At 41.5% G+C, this 19,167-nt stretch overlaps 1 protein-coding gene across 1 annotated transcript in view; it reads right to left on the bottom strand.

Annotated features, from left to right (window-relative positions):
- Positions 1-2,126: 2,126 nt before the first annotated feature.
- LOC137437353 (dipeptidyl peptidase 1-like) overlaps positions 2,127-19,167 on the bottom strand; it is a 60,673-nt gene continuing 43,632 nt past the window's right edge. The window contains exons 4-9 of the mRNA XM_068131693.2: positions 18,413-18,573; positions 17,645-17,800; positions 13,980-14,098; positions 10,636-10,767; positions 7,591-7,823; positions 2,127-2,784 (exon numbers count right to left, since the gene is read on the bottom strand). Coding sequence (XP_067987794.2) covers positions 2,515-2,784; positions 7,591-7,823; positions 10,636-10,767; positions 13,980-14,098; positions 17,645-17,800; positions 18,413-18,573 — 1,071 coding nt within the window. The 3' untranslated portion in view covers positions 2,127-2,514. The remainder of the gene's footprint in view (positions 2,785-7,590; positions 7,824-10,635; positions 10,768-13,979; positions 14,099-17,644; positions 17,801-18,412; positions 18,574-19,167) is intronic.

Below are 19,167 nucleotides of genomic sequence, written 5' to 3'. Positions count from 1 at the left end.
AAGACCCATGACCTTCGACGGAGACCCAGCTTTGTGACACTGGGTTGAAAATTGCGCTCCAAAATGCCTTGGTAATCTCCTGATTTCATGATGCCATGTACACATTCAAGGCACCCAGTGCCAGAGGCAGCACAGCAACCCCAAAACATCACTGAACCTCCTCCATATTTGACTGTAAAAGGTGTTCTTTTCTTTGAAAGCTTCATTTTGTTTTCTGTAAACATAGAGATGATGTGCTTTAAAAAAAGCTATAATTTGGTCTCATCTGTCCACAGGACATTTTCCCAGAAGAGTTTGGCTTGTCCAGGTGTGTTTTAGCAAAGTCAGGTTTTCTCACCAGTGGGGTCCTCATGGGTCTCCTACCATAGAACCCCCTTTCATTGAGTTGGCGACGGATGGTGCGAGTTGAAACTGTCGTTGTGTCTGAAGGTCAGTTTGAATTTGTTTGGACAGTTGATCGAGGTGCTTTTTCCACCATTCAAGCAATCCTTCGCTGCAATCTTTGATCAAGTTTTCTCTTGCGGCAACATCCAGGGAAGTTGGCTACAGTGCCATGGGCCTTAAACTTCCTGATAACATTGCGGACTGTGGACACAGGAACATCAAGGTCTCTGTAGATGGACTTGTAGCCTTGAGATTGTCCATGCTTGGCTACAATCTTGTGTCTGACCTCAGACAATCATCTGGTTTTCTTTCTTTTCTCCATGCTCATTGCGGTACACACAATGGCACAAAACATCAGAATGGCTCCTTTTCTCCATTCAAACTGGTTGAATGAGTGATTTATTTATTGCAGGCACCTGCAACTCACCACAGGTGAGTTCAATTCCAAAGTAAAGGAGAATCACCTGCTTGAAATCTAATTATTTCGAACAACTTCTAAAAGGTGCCAATATTATTGTCTGGGCCATTTTAGGATTTCTGTGTGGAATAAGTTATGATTTATTAATTTTTTCAGCTTTTTTGTGTTGTTCCACTGCAAAGCAAAGAAACACACATGTAGATACCAAAATATTTTTCAATTTGAACAATTTTCTGGAAGAAATGGTGCATTATTTGAAAAAAGTGCAAGGGTACCAATATTTTTGGCCATGACTGTAGATTCTGCTCTTTTATTATACTTGAGATAGGAAAATGAAAATTTAGTGCACGATGAAGCATCATTTTGATTTCCTCTGAATATTAAAATGTTTGCATTATGCATTTTACTCTTCATTTCATACTCTTACAATGAATGAGCATAGGACACCCAAAATGACAGCATATGCCATGAATGGTGTTACGGATTCGTAACTTCCGTTATTGTGGTTTTCACCCACTTGACGTAGTTCTGATGTTAGGTACTATTATTATCTTCAAAAGGTTTATTATTCAGGAACGATTATCTAAAGTTAAAAAGGCTAACTTTAAATGATACAGGAAACCGACCCAGAAGAGATGAAGAGGAAGAAGCGGCACGAGCAAAGTCGGAGAAGAAGGCATGACGTCAGCGCTCCGTAACGAGCAAGGTCTACCGACAGTGGCGAGGGAATTTTGAGTTCCTTGAAGGGACATCCGGCGACAGGAATTATCGCTGGAGGGGAAAATCTGCGTAGCCAGATTCGGGCGCTGAGATTTCGACGAATCCGCGCCTGGTCGCATCGGCTCAAGTAAGGGCCGTCGGCCATTGTGAACCCCGTGCTTCGGACACCTACAGAGGTTTTGCCTCGTGTCATCTTCACCCCAACATCCTACCGTTTGTCAGGGATGTGTGTGAGTGACCGCTTTGTCTCCAATTACGTTGCGGTTCGCTGAGTGAGCGGTGAAGGTGCTCCTCTGAAGGGCGCCGTTGTACAGTTTCGGCGGGGCGATCCCCATTGTCAACTGTACGCGCTTCGGATATCGACTGGAGAGCGAGATTCGGGCTTCGACCGGATTTCGTTCTATCGACCGCTGGAGTGAATCACATTCGCCTTGGGAAAAGTTATAGAGACATTGAGGAGTGTCCTTTCACTCACGGGCCGTGCAGTGAGTTACCTGACTTTATATAAGATATATATATATATATATATATAGTGCACTCTTAATGGCCATCTGTTATACCGTTATTCCTGTGTGTGATTTCTAATACAATTTTGTTCATTTTTAATCATTGGTGTGGTTTCACTATTGATTTTCAACACAGGGTAATATATCTTTCTGCTCCTCTCGTAGTTCGGAGGTGACCGAGACCAGGAGATTGTAGAGGACTCCGTAACAATGGCCACACAAAATAGGACAAGAAATGACATAGCCAGAGGAAGGAATTAGAGCAAGAATGACGAACATTATAGATATATTTTTTTAATTATGGATGATTACAGTGGCAATACAATTTTGCATTGGGAATAGCCATTGTAGCAAAAACTTAATCACTGATCAAATTTGAATTTTACCATTTAAAATATATTAACTTTTTATTTTTTCCAAATTCCTTTGATTTATCAACTCGGCTTTATGGTGCCAGGATCACCATGTTCTGTTGCCTTTGCTTTTCTAACCTAACTGTGGAATTGGCGTTGCAGCTACTGCTATGCTTTCAATGGCGCATTCATCATTGCCTCTACGGATGCGGAAATACCCATCCTCGCCCCAATCCTCGCCCCAGCTGTTCTTCACTGTCCAGAAGTCCAGGCCTGATGTGGCATCATGACCATAGCCCACAATCAACACTGCATGGTTTGTTGGCTCAAATGGGTTGAAGGCATCATCAAGGCCTGTATGGTAGTAAACTCCACTGGAGTAATACTTGAAGTCACCATGAACCTAGCACAGAAAAATAAGGGTTAATCTTTACAAAATATAATATCGATACATTTGATATTAACCACTTGTGAAATTGTTACAATCATCAAAATGTAAAACTCGACAAAGGAGACACCATTGTATAGAGCCTCGACTACTACAAGGTTGGCATAACTATGGACTGTAATACCAAGATTATTAAATTGTGGTTTCAAAAGGTCAAATGCTGATGGTCAAGTGCCCTTTAATTGAAAATCTGTGTTACTGCAATAACCTATGAACCAATGAAGAGAGATTTCAAGCCTACTTGACACACTTATCGACTGTAATGCAAATATTAACTCATTTAATTTTATATTGAACAGGTCAAAAGACATGTGCCCTTTAAAAATAATTTTGCACACCATAGCTCTAGTTAGAGGCATCTGATGTTCTCTCTTCTCTTCTCTTCTCTCTCTCTCTCTCTCTCCTGCTTCACATGTGCATGAAATCACAGAGCGCTGTTGCTCAGCGTCTCTTGCATGTGTTGTATCTGTAGCATGTATCTGTTGGTTTTTCCCTTCCTTGGTGTCTCTTGACTTTCTTTTCCTTTCTCTTTGGAGTATGTTATATTAGTATCTTGTCATATCTATAAGCGAGAGAGAAGGAAAGAGCCCACAATCTGGTGTTCGGGGGTTCTCAGCCTGAGGCCTGGTGAGACTGGTGGTAAGACATTTTCAATCACTATGGTTGTGTTAAGATACGATTTCTGGTGTTTAAGACACTTTTCAGCGAAATCCGCTACAGAATGTGTTTTTTCGCCCCTTGAGCTCGGAATGGCAGGTGAACATTTCCGCATTCTAAATTACGAGTCGCTTACTTGCAAACATGGCACTGTTTGCATTCCTCCTAGTGAGAAAAAATTGAAGACATTCTTCTGGTGATAGGGAATATAATTGGCTCACATAATATGAACAAGAAGGTCGTGTTTGTTTTGGCGGTGCACATGGTTGCTTCCATTGTGGAACAAAGCCTTCTTCTTGAACTCAACCTTTTTCTGGTCGTTTTCTCATTAGATATACTAACGGTTGAGGTTAATGTCTCTAATGTGGCACCATTTATTGTTGTTTCCTCATTAGATATACTAACGGTTGAGGTTAATGTCTCTAATGTGGCACCATTTATTGTTGTTTCCTCATCTATCTATAATTCCAGCAATCTCTGTGTGTCTGTCTGTGTGTCTGTGTGTCTGTGACCGCTGTTTCTCGACAACCACGGGTCCGATATACTTGAAACTTGCCAGGTATATTGCTGGGGACCCGAGGATGTGCCTTTTCAAGGTTTGTAATTAATCGGACAAGTACCTACCGAGCTATGTCCAAAAAACGCTTCAACCAATCAGAGAGCAGCGAGCTATCACGTGTGCCGAACCGTTAATGCAATGCAAGCGTTAATGCGTTAATGCAAGGCTTTTCTTTTTTTCCCTCTTCTCTTTCTACTTTTCCTTGCGATTAAATTGCAAACAGCCAAAATACGTTGGCGCTAATTGAATAATTGGCCATTAACACTAAAATAATCGTAACTGCGATATGCCAACTTCCGGACAGTGCAGCCTTCCATGTTGTTGTTGTTTGCAGCAGCTGTTTGCAGCAAGGCAAGGCTTTTCTTTTTTTCCCTCTTCTCTTTCTACTTTTCCTTGCGATTAAATTGCAAAAAGCCAAAATACGTTGGCGATAATTGAATAAATGGGCATTAATAGATAGATAGATAGATATGCGATATGCGAACTTCCGGACAGTGTGCGCGTTACGAGCTGACCGCCATTACGGTACGTAATTCGATTTCTTATGCGCATTATTTCTCCCAATTCAGTCAGAGCGAAGGGCGGAAGCGAAGAGCGTTGTTATTTTTTGTTTACGGGCGTACGGGCGGGGTAGAGCGTACGGGTAGCGTTTTTTTTTTTTTTTGGCAAGGAACGGGCACCCACGTACGGGCAATGCCCTAGTTAGATATAATAACGGTTGAGGTTAATGCCTCTAATGTGGCACCATTTATTGTTGTTTCCTCATTAGATATACTAACGGTTGAGGTTAATGTCTCTAATGTGGCACCATTTATTGTTGTTTCCTCATTAGATATACTAACGGTTGAGGTTAATGTCTCTAATGTGGCACCATTTATTGTTGTTTCCTCATTAGATATACTAACGGTTGAGGTTAATGTCTCTAATGTGGAACCATTTATTGTTGTTTCTTCATTAGATATAATAACGGTTGAGGTTAATGTCTCTAATGTGGCACCATCTATCTATAATTCCAGCAATCTCTGTGTGTCTGTCTGTGTGTCTGTGTGTCTGTGTGTCTGTGTGTCTGTGTGTCTGTGTGTTTGTCTGTGACCGCTGTTTCTCGACAACCACGGGTCCGATATACTTGAAACTTGCCAGGTATATTGCTGGGGACCCGAGGATGTGCCTTTTCAAGGTTTGAAATTAATCGGACAAGTACCTACCGAGCTATGTCCAAAAAACGCTTCAACCAATCAGAGAGCAGCGAGCTATCACGTGTGCCGAACCGTTAATGCAATGCAAGCGTTAATGCGTTAATGCAAGGCTTTTCTTTTTTTCCCTCTTCTCTTTCTACTTTTCCTTGCGATTAAATTGCAAACAGCCAAAATACGTTGGCGCTAATTGAATAATTGGCCATTAACACTAAAATAATCGTAACTGCGATATGCCAACTTCCGGACAGTGCAGCCTTCCCTGTTGTTGTTGTTTGCAGCAGCTGTTTGCAGCAAGGCAAGGCTTTTCTTTTTTTCCCTCTTCTCTTTCTACTTTGCCTTGCGATTAAATTGCAAACAGCCAAAATACGTTGGCGCTAATTGAATAATTGGGCATTATGTTTTACAACTAATAAAAACGAATTTGCGATTCATTCGCTTTCCTGCGCGTTTGTGTACGCGATGGCGATTTCTTTACCAAACTCCGGAAGCCGTTCGCTTTGGACCGAACCATTGCATGTAAATAGAGGGGGGGGATTGTCACCACTCGCAAGCCGTTCGCTTTGGACCAAACCATTTCATGTAAATAGGGGGGGGGGATATAATTTTAGATATATATATAGTACGGGCATGCCCTAGTTTATTAAAAACGATGAATTATCTGCTCAATTAAGAAAGTTTGGTATTGTTGCATCAAAGGTTACAATGGTACCGAGACACTCAGCAAATGGGAACTTTAAACGTGTGGTGTCCTTTAAAAGGATAGTATTATGATATTGCCTGAAAATTCGATTGTTATCTCTTTGTCAGTTCCTAGACGTGTCGTTTCTAAATTTGATATTGTTCTTCTTTTTTTTTTTTCGTATATGTGTTTTACATACATTAGACATGTCTTTTCTAAGTTTGAAAAAAAATTTTTTTTTCATTTTTCGTATATGTGTTTTAGCTACATTAGACATGTCTTTTGTAAATTTTAAATTGTTTTTCTTTTCCAGGTTTCATTTATGAGTTTACATACATTACTGATAAAACCAGTGAGTTTGCTTCTGCATTTTCTTAGTTGGTATTGCTAAGCTTGTAATTTATAAACCCAGAAGAGCCAGATTTGTGAATTTAAAAAATGAAAATTTATTTTTGGTTTAAAAGGTACATACATATATTTCAAAGGTACATGTAAATGTACATACCTGCAAGTATAGAATTAGAACATGCATGTCACGTAAACATGGGTCCTATTCATGTATGGAGCAATGATGGTGTTTTGTGCAAATGCATTGGAAATGGAGTATACATTTGCATGTAAAGTTGTTTTTTGTTTGATGAACTAGAAAGATTGGCATTCCTTCGGGAGCATTGGCAAGGCATCTTCTTCTCCCCTCTCACAGTGGGGGTGATTTAGTTTTGTTCATGACGTGACCGTGGGTACTACCAACATGTATGCAAAATTTGGTGGAGATCGGGTCAGCCCTGTTTTTTTCATATGATGTTCAGATTATATGATGTTCAGTTCAGTTTATCAGTTCAGTTTTATATGATTTCATACTTCCGAGGTCAGCACAAATAATTGCCTTATTTAATATAGTAAGATGTGGGTTGTACATGTCTGGGGGTGGGAAGGAGGAGGTGGGGGGGGGGGGGGGGTGGGAGGAGGGGTTATGGCTACGGATTCAAAAGTAAAATAATAGAACTTCAAAAGTCAAAGAAAGTCTCTTTCTCTTTCTCTTTCCCTTTCTCTTTCTCTTTCTCTTTCTCTTTCTCTCTCTCTCTCTCTCTCTCTCTCTCTCTCTCTCTCTCTCTCCCTCTCCCTCTCTCTCTCCCTCTGTCTCTCTCTCTCTCTCTCTCTTTCTCTTTCTCTTTCTCTTTCTCTTTCTCTTTCTCTCTCTCTCTCTCTCTCTCTCTCTGTCTCTCTCTCTCTTTCTATCTCTCAAGGGACCTCTAATTTTTCATCTGACATTTAATTGAGATTAGACATAACAGTGGGTTCACATCTAACGTGGGAGGATGCATAGATCCATTGACGCATTCGCATCAAATTCTACTTTCCTTTCTAGTTATCATTGCATCTTGCTCGATATTATCACATTTTGCTGTGACGGATAGTGGACACCTGAAACGTCAGCACCTTTGTGCCATTTCCTTTCAGCCTATTCGACTGATCATCGACCAATCTGGGCCACCAATGCATCTTGCTAATTTTTGCTGGAAGTATCCTAATTTTCTAAAAACAAAAAACAAACTCCTCTCATCTTGGTTCTGATATTTCACCAATCAGTTTAGTCATATACAGTACAGGTTAATTTATTATAAACCAGTTATCAAGGAATAGCCTTTCCTTTACAATCCCCATCTCACCTGAAAACCAACAACCACAGGTCCATTGTTGACCAGGTCCAAGCGCATTAATGCCTCATTACAAGCTCCATAGAATCCGCCGATATATTGGTAATCGGATGCGAAGTATCGAGCATGAGCCTGGACTTCACATGGAGCATCTACCCCTTTATAAGGGCAATATGCTTCTTCGAGTATACCAAAATCTTGGACGTATTTGCCAGCAATCAAGTATGGGAAACCACCATCGCAACCTAAGAAACATTAGAAAGAGGATGTTATATTGAGAGCTGTTAGAGTTCGGAAGAGAGGAAACAAAGAAGAAGAAGACAGGATTGCAAAGCAAAGAGTCGTAAAAGTGAGACAGGAATGAGAGGTGTCCACTTTGAGAAGAGGAAGAGCATGGACGGTGTTCCAACAACAACAGAAGCAGAATGAGAAAATGAAAACTGAATATCGTCACCATTCTTGCTCAAGTCGAATTTTATCGAAAATGACATTTTGTTATCCAGTGATTGGTTATTGTGTCTAGTTACTGTCAATTCATAATAGAATGTATATACACGTTTTTTTCGCCGAAAAAGATGTGTTTGTTCAACTCCGTGCCATTTCCACTCATCGTACTATCACCAAAATAATGACTCCTCCCATTAAATTCAACGAACCCTAACTCATCTCTATAACCCTAGTTGAAAAAAGTGGGGACGGACGGACGGACATCGAGACCGGCATTATTAGTGACCTATCTCCGGAAGGAGATGACCTAAAAAAGTAGTGTATAAATGAAAACAAAGTCAATGTATCATAAAAATTAATTTCTTGATTATTCGTTCCAAAGGGTCGTCAGCATTTAGAACCGTGAATTTAGAACCATAGAACCGTGAGCAATATTGTCTCTAGCACTTCCCTGTGCCATAATTGCCCAAGCCAAAATTGCTCACGGTGATTTATAATCTCTGTTATTTATAAATTTAGCTTCGTTACATGTTTCTCTACAATTGCATGCAATGATTAATCTAGGTTTTCTTCACTTAACAGAATTGAAATTCAGTACTGATCCAGATGGCTGAAAAAAAAACGTTTTTTGTGATTATGTCGTAAACGCTTATTTCGACTTGAGCAAGAATGGCACGAAGGTGACGATATGTATATGTTTATTTGCAATAATTTCTCACAGCAATCATAAAAATCACTTTCCCCATTGTGGATACAAAATGAACTAGCAGTTCAAGTATATACCATACTTTTAATAAAATAATGATTATAATGATCGTTAAAAAGAAATCCAGAAGTTTATTGTTATTGAAGTAGTCCGGAAGCAGTCACGATTACCACCCTTATACACCCCGCACATTGAACCTTTATTTAAATGGAAGTACAGTACTGCAAAACTTGAGGTTCTTGGAAGTATTATGGCAGACGATTTGGGTTCAAGTACTGGGGGCCCCCCACTATAAGTCTCCCTGCTATGTGTCGTTTCATATACAAGCCCATAAGTTACTCAGGAACATTTCCATTATACATCCAACAATTCTCCGCAATAACATCCGTTGAACGAAAGACCAGTTACCAGGTGTCCCACTCCAATTAATGCTTTGTGTACCGGCTTCACAGCGTTCCATCCCACAATGCACTGCGTCCTCTCCATCTCAGACTATATCTCACGCTGTGCATTGTTTTGGACTTAACGCCTCCGTGTACTATACTGTACTGTACTGTATTTTAATCTTTGTGTACTTTACCCCAGTAATCGTTGACCAAGGAGTGGTAAATGAAGTGGCAACAAAAATGGTGGACATGCACATAAGTGGCGACGCAGTAATGTAACCCTGGATGTCAAATTAGACATACGGTGGTGAAACAGAATAATAATGGTGAACGACCACCCGATATTGTTCGCTATCTTGGTTTGCCACCGCCGATTGTTCAAACTATCTATCTATAATTCCAGTAATCTCTGTGTGTTTGTTTGTTTGTACGTTTGTACGTTTGTTTGTTTGTACGTTTGTTTGTCTGTGACCGCTGTTTCTCGACAACCACGGGTCCGATATACTTGAAACTTGCCAGGTATATTGCTGGGGACCCGAGGATGTGCCTTTTCAAGGTTTCATATTAATCGGACAATTACTTACCGAGCTATGTCCAAAAAACGATTCAACCAATCAGAGAGCAGCGAGCTATCGTGTGTGCCGAACGTGGCGAACACACTCTGCCTCGGATGGCACATTTGAGAGCGTATTCATTTATTTCACGTTTGCAAACTATGTTGGCGCTATGTTGGCGTTAAACTATGTTTTAAAACTAATAATAAAACTAATAAAAACGAATTTGCGATTCATCGTAACTGCGATATACGACCTTCCGGAGCTCCTGTGAGAGCGTGCGCCATTTCGGATCGTACGGGTACGTGCATGCCATATGTTGGCGTTAAACTGTTTTAAAACTAATTAAACGGACAAATTTCATGTCATGTTTCATGTAAATAGAGGGGGGGGGGGATTGTCACTGTACTCGCAAGCCGTTCGCCGTTCGCTTTGGCGTTGCGAATGGACCAAAACATTTCATGAACCAAACCATTTCATGTAAAGCGTTCGCCGTTCGCTTTGGCGTTGCGAATGGACCAAAACATTTCATGAACCAAACCATTTCATGTAAATAGAGGGGGGGATATAATTTTAGATATAGATATAGTACGGGCATGCCCTAGTTTTAAAGAATGCCAACAAGGGTTATGCAGACGGCATGACGCGCGACACACAAGACGTGGCCATTCGGGTAACGTGGCCCGTGCTGCAGACACGGCCGGAGTGGACATGGAAATTGCGGGAGTTCTTTGTGAGGTCCCGTGTGGACACCATAGGGGGGGGGGGGGCAACAGCATGAGTGTCAGGTTTCGCGGTATGAGTGCATGTGCTGGCACAAAGGCTGGAGCCTGGGTCTGTGGGGGAAACCTGGAGTTTTCAAGAAGTTGTTCCTCGATCATAAACTGATAAGACGGACAGACAGGCATGAGCCAATTGCTTAGCCCCGCTTTTCGCTTCACGTGTGTGGAGGTAGTTATCATACCTTGTGAATAATCACTGCAGGAGACTACTTGCTGTGGGCTGAGGATGGGCTGCTGAGTATTGTTGGTAATTATTCTGAGACGAGATTCTAGCATGGCCGTGGAGGCAAAAGCATAGCAACTGCCACATCCTCCTGCAGGGCATGACAAACAAATAATAAAACAGGTAAACATCTTCATTTAATTATTCAAGATTAGTAAACCAGTTCATGCTTCCTCGCTATGAGCAAAACATCTTATGTAATATGCTTCTTTTTGTCAAGAGTGTCGAGGCTCATAGAGTAGTAGAGCGGATCAGGATGAAAAATAATGAAAAGAACAGTAGAAAGAGAGAGGGGCGACACATCAACAGCAGGGTGAGGGACAACATAGAGAAGGAATTGGCGAAATAAAGAATGCGGGGAGAATGAGTGCAAGGGGAGGGTATTAGATAAACAAGATGGATACAGCCGCAAACTCTCAATCACAGAAGTGGAAGGAACAACTGGAAACCCAGAGATAGGTGAGCTTGGGAGGGTTGATAGTGGCAGGAAAGATCATGGTTATGGATGGGGGATGACCTGAGATAGTCGAGAGCAGCTGTCATTCAGCCCTGAAGGAAAGAATGTCATTGAAGAGACTGAGGAAGTTGGTTCCATAGGCAGGAGAAAATGAGGAACGAATGAATGAAGGTGAGCAGTGAAACTGGATTTTGTGAGTTTCATCTCACAAACAAAGAGATGCTGAAGGCCTTGGTTTACACAACGCCAAGCTGAGGAAGGTGTGAGGAAGGTGCACCAGACTAGAGGGGTGAGCACTACCACATATTGCTACAGATGAAGGCTTTGTCGGGAGATAAAAGTTCAGGTGTGCCAAGGAAAGACTTTATATGATGGACCATCCCAACTTTGCATGACTGAGCAAGACTGGATTTTGAGGCCAAGAAAGATCATGGCTGATGGTGGGGCCCAAATGTTTGAGTGACTGAACTTCTTCAAGAGGATTGTTAAGAAAGTAGATGTGAGGGTTCGTCAAACACTCCTTTTGGAGAGACAGAGTGAGAGTGTGAGATTTGTCAGGATTGAAAGACATTCCAAATGTTTGCCAGCTCGTGGTTATATCATGGTCTGCAGAGAGGGAAGGGTATCTGAAGTATGTGGTTGGTTATGGCAGAGGGTGGAGTCATCAGCCAATAAAAAGAGAATTTGCCAGAGTCATAGAGATCATTGGTAAAGATTATGAATAGGACTGGGTTCAAAACAGGGGATCCCCTTGAGAGAGGAGATTAGAGGATCCCCTTGAGAGCCATGCATTGGCTATGCGAGTAAAGGAAGTCAGTAAGTCATAGTCGACCTTGGATGCCATAGGCAGAGAGTTTGGATAGCAAGGCAGAGTGCCAGTTTGTAACAAATGCTCAAGATATGTCTAGAGAGAAGGCCTTGATCTCATGCCTGATATTGGAGGGCCTCGATCCATTGTTGGGAAAGAAGATGCAGCATGTGCAGGGTAGAGTGACCAGGTCTGATTCCGAATTGATGGTTTGAGATCGAACCATTGAAGAAGAGGAAGGATTTCATATCCGAAGCAATGATGGATTCCATAACTTTGCTGATAATTGGGAGCAGGCTGATTGGTCTGTAGTTGCAAGGATCTGTTTTGCCACCATGTTTATGTGATGCAGTGCCATTGCCTGATGTTCAAGTAGATTGGAGATGACCGAGCGCAAATGAAAGGGTGAAGAGAACAGAAAGAGGATGTGCAAGAGCAGCACAGCAGGTTTTTACAACACATGCACTGATGCCATCCAGGTCAATTGCAGAATCAGAATTGAGGGTTGGCAGAAACTTTGAAGTGAGAGAAGGGATGGAGGTGGAGCATACTCCAGAGACTGTCTTAATTGAGGTGGAGCATACTCCAGAGACTGTCTTAACAAGGTGCCACCATGTTTTTGAGGAAGAAGAAAAGTTTAAAAGTTCAATGTTGAGGTTGGTCAAATTATCTTTTCTGGGACTTCTGAGAGTGGACACACTTTTTGCGGGCTTTATGGAATGATTTTAAGGGTTGCCTTCAGTCGGATTTGCCTTCCAGAAACAGAGGAAAGTTGTTTCAAGGCAACTGCCTTACTTTGGTATTTGGTATACCATGACCAGGAAAAAGGGTAGGATAACTGAAGACAAGATGGGATGAATCTTTGCATAAGAGAGAGCAGGTTTCTGAAGAAAACTTCCCAGGCTGAGTTGATGATGATGATGATGATGATGATGGTGATGATGATGATGTCGAGTCTCCTCGGGCAATGATGACATTGCCTTTCTATGGCTGGTACACACAGTTAAGTGCGTGGTATAGATGGGGGGTCGGCACTCCTCTCCGTCTCTCTGCTGGCCGTTGGGGAATTCACCCTCCTCTGCCCATGCTGTTGGAGTCAACTGGACTCTCATCCACCAGATGTGCAAAGCCATCTGCCATTTAAACCGCATGGCTGCGGACCGTTACCCTGGTAAGGGACTACACCTTGCCCACAGGTGACCTGGGGTTACGCAAGGCAGGGGCATCCATCTCCATGAGGTATCAGCAGACTCCCGCATACCCAGACTGAGTTGATATCAGGGGCCGTATATGTGAGAGAGCCGTATATGTGAAGTGAGATGGCAGTTTGCAGTCCCTGTGCAGTTAGCCAGAGTGAACTGCCAGACTTGTGGCTCTCTTAGTATAGCCAAAGAGATTTCGACTCTCACCAGCACATGATCAGATGAACCAACTGGAGCAGAGGAAGAACAGAAGGCATTTGCTGGGAAATTGGTCATTACCAAATGCAGAAGGAATTTGCAGGGAAATTGGTCATTACCACGTCCAGAACGGAGGATTTGCCATTGGCAGAAATCTAGTTTGGAAATTTGGTCGATTGGGTCAGGCCTTTGCAGTCACTGATGCCCTTTGCTGCAGTGCCCTGGCTGGTGAGAGAGGTACCAACACCCAGACAATTGACATGGTGACAGATGAAATTGCCACATATGAGGAAGAGAATGTGGGAATGGGTGGTTAAATCAAAGTTGTTTTTGTGAAACAGTCAGTAAAGAGCATTAAACGTAAATAATTTTTTAATTCATTTCAGGACTGTTTAAATAAAGTATTACATACTTGGGTGTGGTCGGGATAGTATCATGGAAATCATTTGATACAATAAAATTAAGGTAAGAGTTACAGCACAGAGAAGTAATTGGAAGAGATGGAAGGCATGTGTCGAGTAAGGGATATGACGAAGAGACTGGGAGGATGAGAGAGGTTGATGGGGATGATGATAATAACAAAAATCTGCCATTTTTAGAGAAGTTATATGGAGAGACTCAGCTGCACGGACCCTTACCTTGGTCACGAACTGGTGATACAAAGTTGACCCCTTTAACGTCACGCCAGTCCCAGCTTTCTGGCAGGTTGCCTGTGAGTCGCTTCAGGTCCTGTGTTACTGGAGCAGCCTGGGGAGGCCTGCGAGTAAAAGCCACAAAAATTAATCGTGAACAAGTATAACAAAATAACTAAAAATGAACAAAAGCAGCCCAGGGGGTATGTCGTCAAAATATGAAAAACTGACTTTCATGTACAGCCCTATGGTGTAAGGATCTAATCTGTGGATTGGAGCTACAGCATCTCATTTGGCAACTTCATTGGTACTGAAGACCAAAGCTCTGATGGTTATTGATATCTCACGGCAGGAAAATGAGATACACGGCTTGATTCTTTTCCACCACAGACAGGTGAGTGACCTGGCCAGTCACTCTTGCCTCACCTCCTACTCTGCCCCTCCCCAGGCACTCTCAGTCGTAAATGGTTGTGATGTTCTTCCTGATACAATTCCCAAACACCTCTTTTCCTTTGTCCTCTTATCTCATTTATAGAACCAATTCAGCATCAGTGGAGTCAATTTAGTCCCTCCAGTCTTCCTAGATGGTGATTCACAGCCATCTCATGCAGTACACCATCACAAATTATTACCTGTTGTCTACTCAAATTTTTCCTGAAGGCGAAGACTGAGCCTTGTACATGAAACATGTGCAGCACTATTTTGATACCAATAAGATTACAGATGAGGGTAAGAAGAGTTCCATCTCATTCGGTGTGTGTGGGCCAAAACGTGTAAATGGCTCATGAGAAGTAACAAGCCTGGCAACAAATTGTTGACCAAACAGGTTGATCTTCTTCACAACCAGTGCAGTCCAACTTTGACTACAACTGTAAAATGCTTTTTTCTAAAGTCCCACTTTTCTCTCCTCCCCTTCTTAGTTTCCCTTATCCTTAATAAATTAATTAATTAACACATGATATGGCACAACACACACCAACCTTAACATCATGCAACGACGACTTCAAAAATATGTGTGGATTTTCTGATGACCAAACATGGCTGTTTTGGCTGTTCAAATCGCCAGATAAATGGATCCAAGCCTCCTCTGAAAAAAGTTTGACTTCCATAATATTGACTCCATTAGCAGTAATAAAGTCTTGAAATCATCGGCAGTAATCAGAATGTGTGATGTAGTCCCTTTATTGCAGTTCGTGCACAGCTGTTACTTTGTTCAGATGGAGATGCAGAAGTTTCTTTAGTGATTTGTGTGTACTGCTGTGTGAGACATCTGCCTACTGTGCCAACTTGCCAACTGATTTATGTGGGCTTCTTAATATGTAAACTGAACTATCTTTAACTTTCTCAAGTGATACCATTGAAGGCCTGCCAGGCCATGAGGCATCCGCAACTGAATCAGTCTTGATTAATTTGAAAATTAACTCCTGTAGAGCGTTACAAGGTGAAACATCACTGTCAGGATTTTTTTCCTGCAAACTCCTGTCTTACCCTCTCAGTGTATTCACCACTACAAAACACATGTTCCACCAAAAAAAACTCATTCCTCTTGTGCCAAAACCATCTTAGAACCGAGTACACTTACTTCTAAACAAAACAACTGGCTTACAACAAAAATGGCTGACGTATTGCTGACATAATATCCACGTCAAAAACCACGTAGGCCATTTATACATACTAGGGCGTGCCCGTACTATATATATATCTAAAATTATATCCCCCCCCCCCCCCCCTCTATTTACATGAAATGGTTTGGTCCATTCGCAAAGCCAAAGCGAACGGCTTGCGAGTACGGTGACAATCCCCCCCCCCCCCCTCTATTTACATGAAATGGTTTGGTCCATTTGCAAAGCCAAAGCGAACGGCTTGCGAGTACGGTGACAATCCCCCCCCTCTATTTACATGAAATGGTTTGGTCCATTCGCAAAGCCAAAGCGAACGGCTTGCAGAGTTTGGTAAATAAATCGCCATAGCTCGGTAACTACTTCTCCGATTAATATGAAACCTTGAAAAGGCACATCCTCAGGTCCCCAGCAATATACCTGGCAAGTTTCAAGTATATCGGACCCGTGGTTGTCGAGAAACAGCGGTCACAGACAAACACACAGACACACACACATACACACACACATACACACACACATACACACAGAGATTACTGGAATTATAGGTAGATTAACAATCGGACTTCTTTTCATGGTTTACATGGATTTTGCAGAGGTGCCCAGTGACTTTTGGGACACATTGTAAAATGAATCCATTCACTCAAGAGTCAAGATGCTGATGATAATTTGTACTGTCTCTCTAGTGGGAAGAAGGTTGCTGATATTATCAAAGATGACCTGCTGAATTACTTTGAGAAGAGCCAGGCTTCATGTGATGAATTCCGAGAGGCCACTTTTGCAGATTCCAGCCATTTTGAGAGGTTAATGGCCAGACGTAAGGCCGATAATTTTGTATCAGCTTCATTTTTTTCTGCTTTCCCTCTCAGTCTCGGTCACCATCATGGGTGCCATCTTGAAATTTAAATCACAAGACATTTTAAAATTTGTATCAATATATTTAAAGGTTACTTGAATGATCTAGTAAAGTTGACACTATGCCCAAAACAGATTTTTAATGTATTCAGACAAAAGTTTACTCGAGTAAATCAAGTTAACCATTTTTGGGCTTGAGCGATTTGCACAAAATGTCTTTGTGGAAGCCAAAATTTAAAGCTAATTTGGGAAAAAATGTCCGAATCAATTTTTGTCAGATGGCTAGTTTCAGATTCCTGAGACCTTTTACCCTGGAGACAACCATCAGATATTTGGGGAGATAAAAGTGAAATAAAAGTTTGTCAGCTCTTGGCCTACATCTAAAAATCTATCACAAGCTACTTGGAGCTCATGAACCTATTTTCAATGGACTGGCAGAATGGATGCCAGGCATTGGGGATTTTCTATAGTCTTCTACTTCATGATGACATTTCCCACAGTTGATTATGTGGATGGCTGATTATGTGGACAGTTAGGTACTCTCGCTTTGAAAGTCGATTGTCATTCCTCTCTCGGACTCCATTGATTCCTTCCTCTGAGGAATGATTCTCTGAAACTGTGCATTGTTCCCAAACTACTGATACTGTGTCAATTGAAAACATTCAGACAACACACTGTTTGTATTTCTCAAAATAGCAGAGATGTCCTATAACTGTTTTTCTGGATAATGTATGGCCGGATTTGATTGGAAAAACTCGTCCAAAGTATCATCAAGAGGATAGGATAATCACATATTCTGGACAACACCAATATTAAAATCATGCCTCTTCGCCCAACACTCTCCTCTCCCGATACAATGAAAACTCTGCTTCCTCTGTACCTGCAGTAATGAATGTGGCCCGATATGTTGAAATCAACACCAACCCAGACTAGTACAACAGAAGCCTGTGAAGCTCAGTGTTGTTTATGAGAAAAAGTAAAAGATTGATTTTTATCAACTAAAGTTTGATAAGAGGTTAACATGATGGGATATAAAATGCAGCTGGCGTTTCTAATGAAGGGATAATGCTCGAAACGTCAATCACATCTCATTTCATTCTTAAGGTGTTAAACCGGCTTTGTCAACTTTCATGTGATTAAAACCAAATTAAGAAGAGACTGGTGTGTTCAATTGGTCATATCCGTAGGCAGCCTTACGTGAGCAAGCGTGACACAGAACCACCAGCTCGTTTCTCCAACATCTTCAGGGGCTTGTTAAGATACTCAGAGTACTGGCGTGCAGTCCATTTTTTCTGAATCCGGTTAATGACGTTGACAATGTCTGGGTTGTTTTTAAACAATTGTCTTGGCACTCTGAAAAATAAAACATACCAGGAAGTACCTACATCAAAATCTGAAACCATGAACAGGAATGAAATATATCAAAATCGAAAATCTAAATCACTATAATGATCATGATATGTTCTGTAAAAGGAGCTTGGACACAGGAGGACTTTAGGCCAATCAAATCCTGCACTCGTATTGCGAACCTATGGTTGTTTCTTCATGCTCTACCATTTTAAATGCTGAGCACCAACCAAGGAAGTAACGCATACCACCACTTTTAAAGTATTTGGTGTTGGTCGCAATGGTCAGCCAGCCAATTGGCAATTTTTCACCTAACAATTTTTGTCAGATAAGTTTTTTGTATTGATAATTATTCATCTCCAGCATATGTTTGATGATATTGAGATGGGTGTGGACTTCTCATCCTTGGGGAAAATGAGAAAACTTGGAAAAGTTCATCAAATTTTTACAAAAATCTGACCAACTCCACTGATCAATAAAAATTAAACAGAACTGATCCTTCATCAGTTACTTAGGCAAAAGTCTTCTAGTTGACAAACGTGACAGCATGCTCTACTTCAGTATAAAAAGCTAAGAACTGTCAAAAAAAATTGAATAAAATAAAAAACAAGAAAAAACCTTTTTGAAGAAAGGGGAGCGATGACTGGAGCAATTTTATTTGCTGGTGGATCGATGCGTTGCCCATAGAAACAGCCCCAGTGTCGAACCAAGACATCGTGGACCCATCCTGGTGTGGCCTGGTCACAGTAGCTGATGACTGTCCCATTGCTTTCTGAGAACTGCCATTAAAACAAGACCATTAAGAAGTAGCTGCGGAACATTCTTTTTTTCTTCTTTTTTTCATCAAAATGCTATCAAGTTAAACATGACATCAATAGAACTTCCAGGTAAGAAACTCTCACACAAAGTGTTTCTTTTCTCTGTGAATCAAAGTTCCCTGCAAATCAAAGTGTGAACAAGAGAGTTCATAGACTAGACACGTTACCTTGCACAGTCTTTAGACAAAGGATATGGGAAAGGTCTTTTAAACTCTTGCTTTGCATTTTGCACTAAACAAACAGCGCTAGACGCCGCCATATTTGTCTGAATGCTGAATCTCACAGTTACTCTGCCCTGAGGCCACGATACGGCATAAATATTTCTTCCAAGTACTGCTGAACGGAAGGTTTTTGAAAGTACCAGGCAGGCGATTTGTGTTTGACTGTGTTCAAGTATATAATTAAATTCAAACTAGAAAGAGCAATCGGAGTTCGCAGACCCTCGCCTGGACTTGTTTTGTGTGGTGTCTTTTTTGGGGGGGAACTAAATGTAAGTGCACACTAAATGAAAGGTCATTGATTGCAAATGAAAGGTCTAAATCATCAAAAGGTGGA

Source organism: Myxine glutinosa, chromosome 12 (assembly GCF_964187855.1).
Source record: "Myxine glutinosa chromosome 12, kmMyxGlut1.1, whole genome shotgun sequence".
NCBI classification, from domain to species: domain Eukaryota; kingdom Metazoa; phylum Chordata; class Myxini; order Myxiniformes; family Myxinidae; genus Myxine; species Myxine glutinosa.
This window is presented reverse-complemented; position numbering and strand designations above follow the sequence as displayed.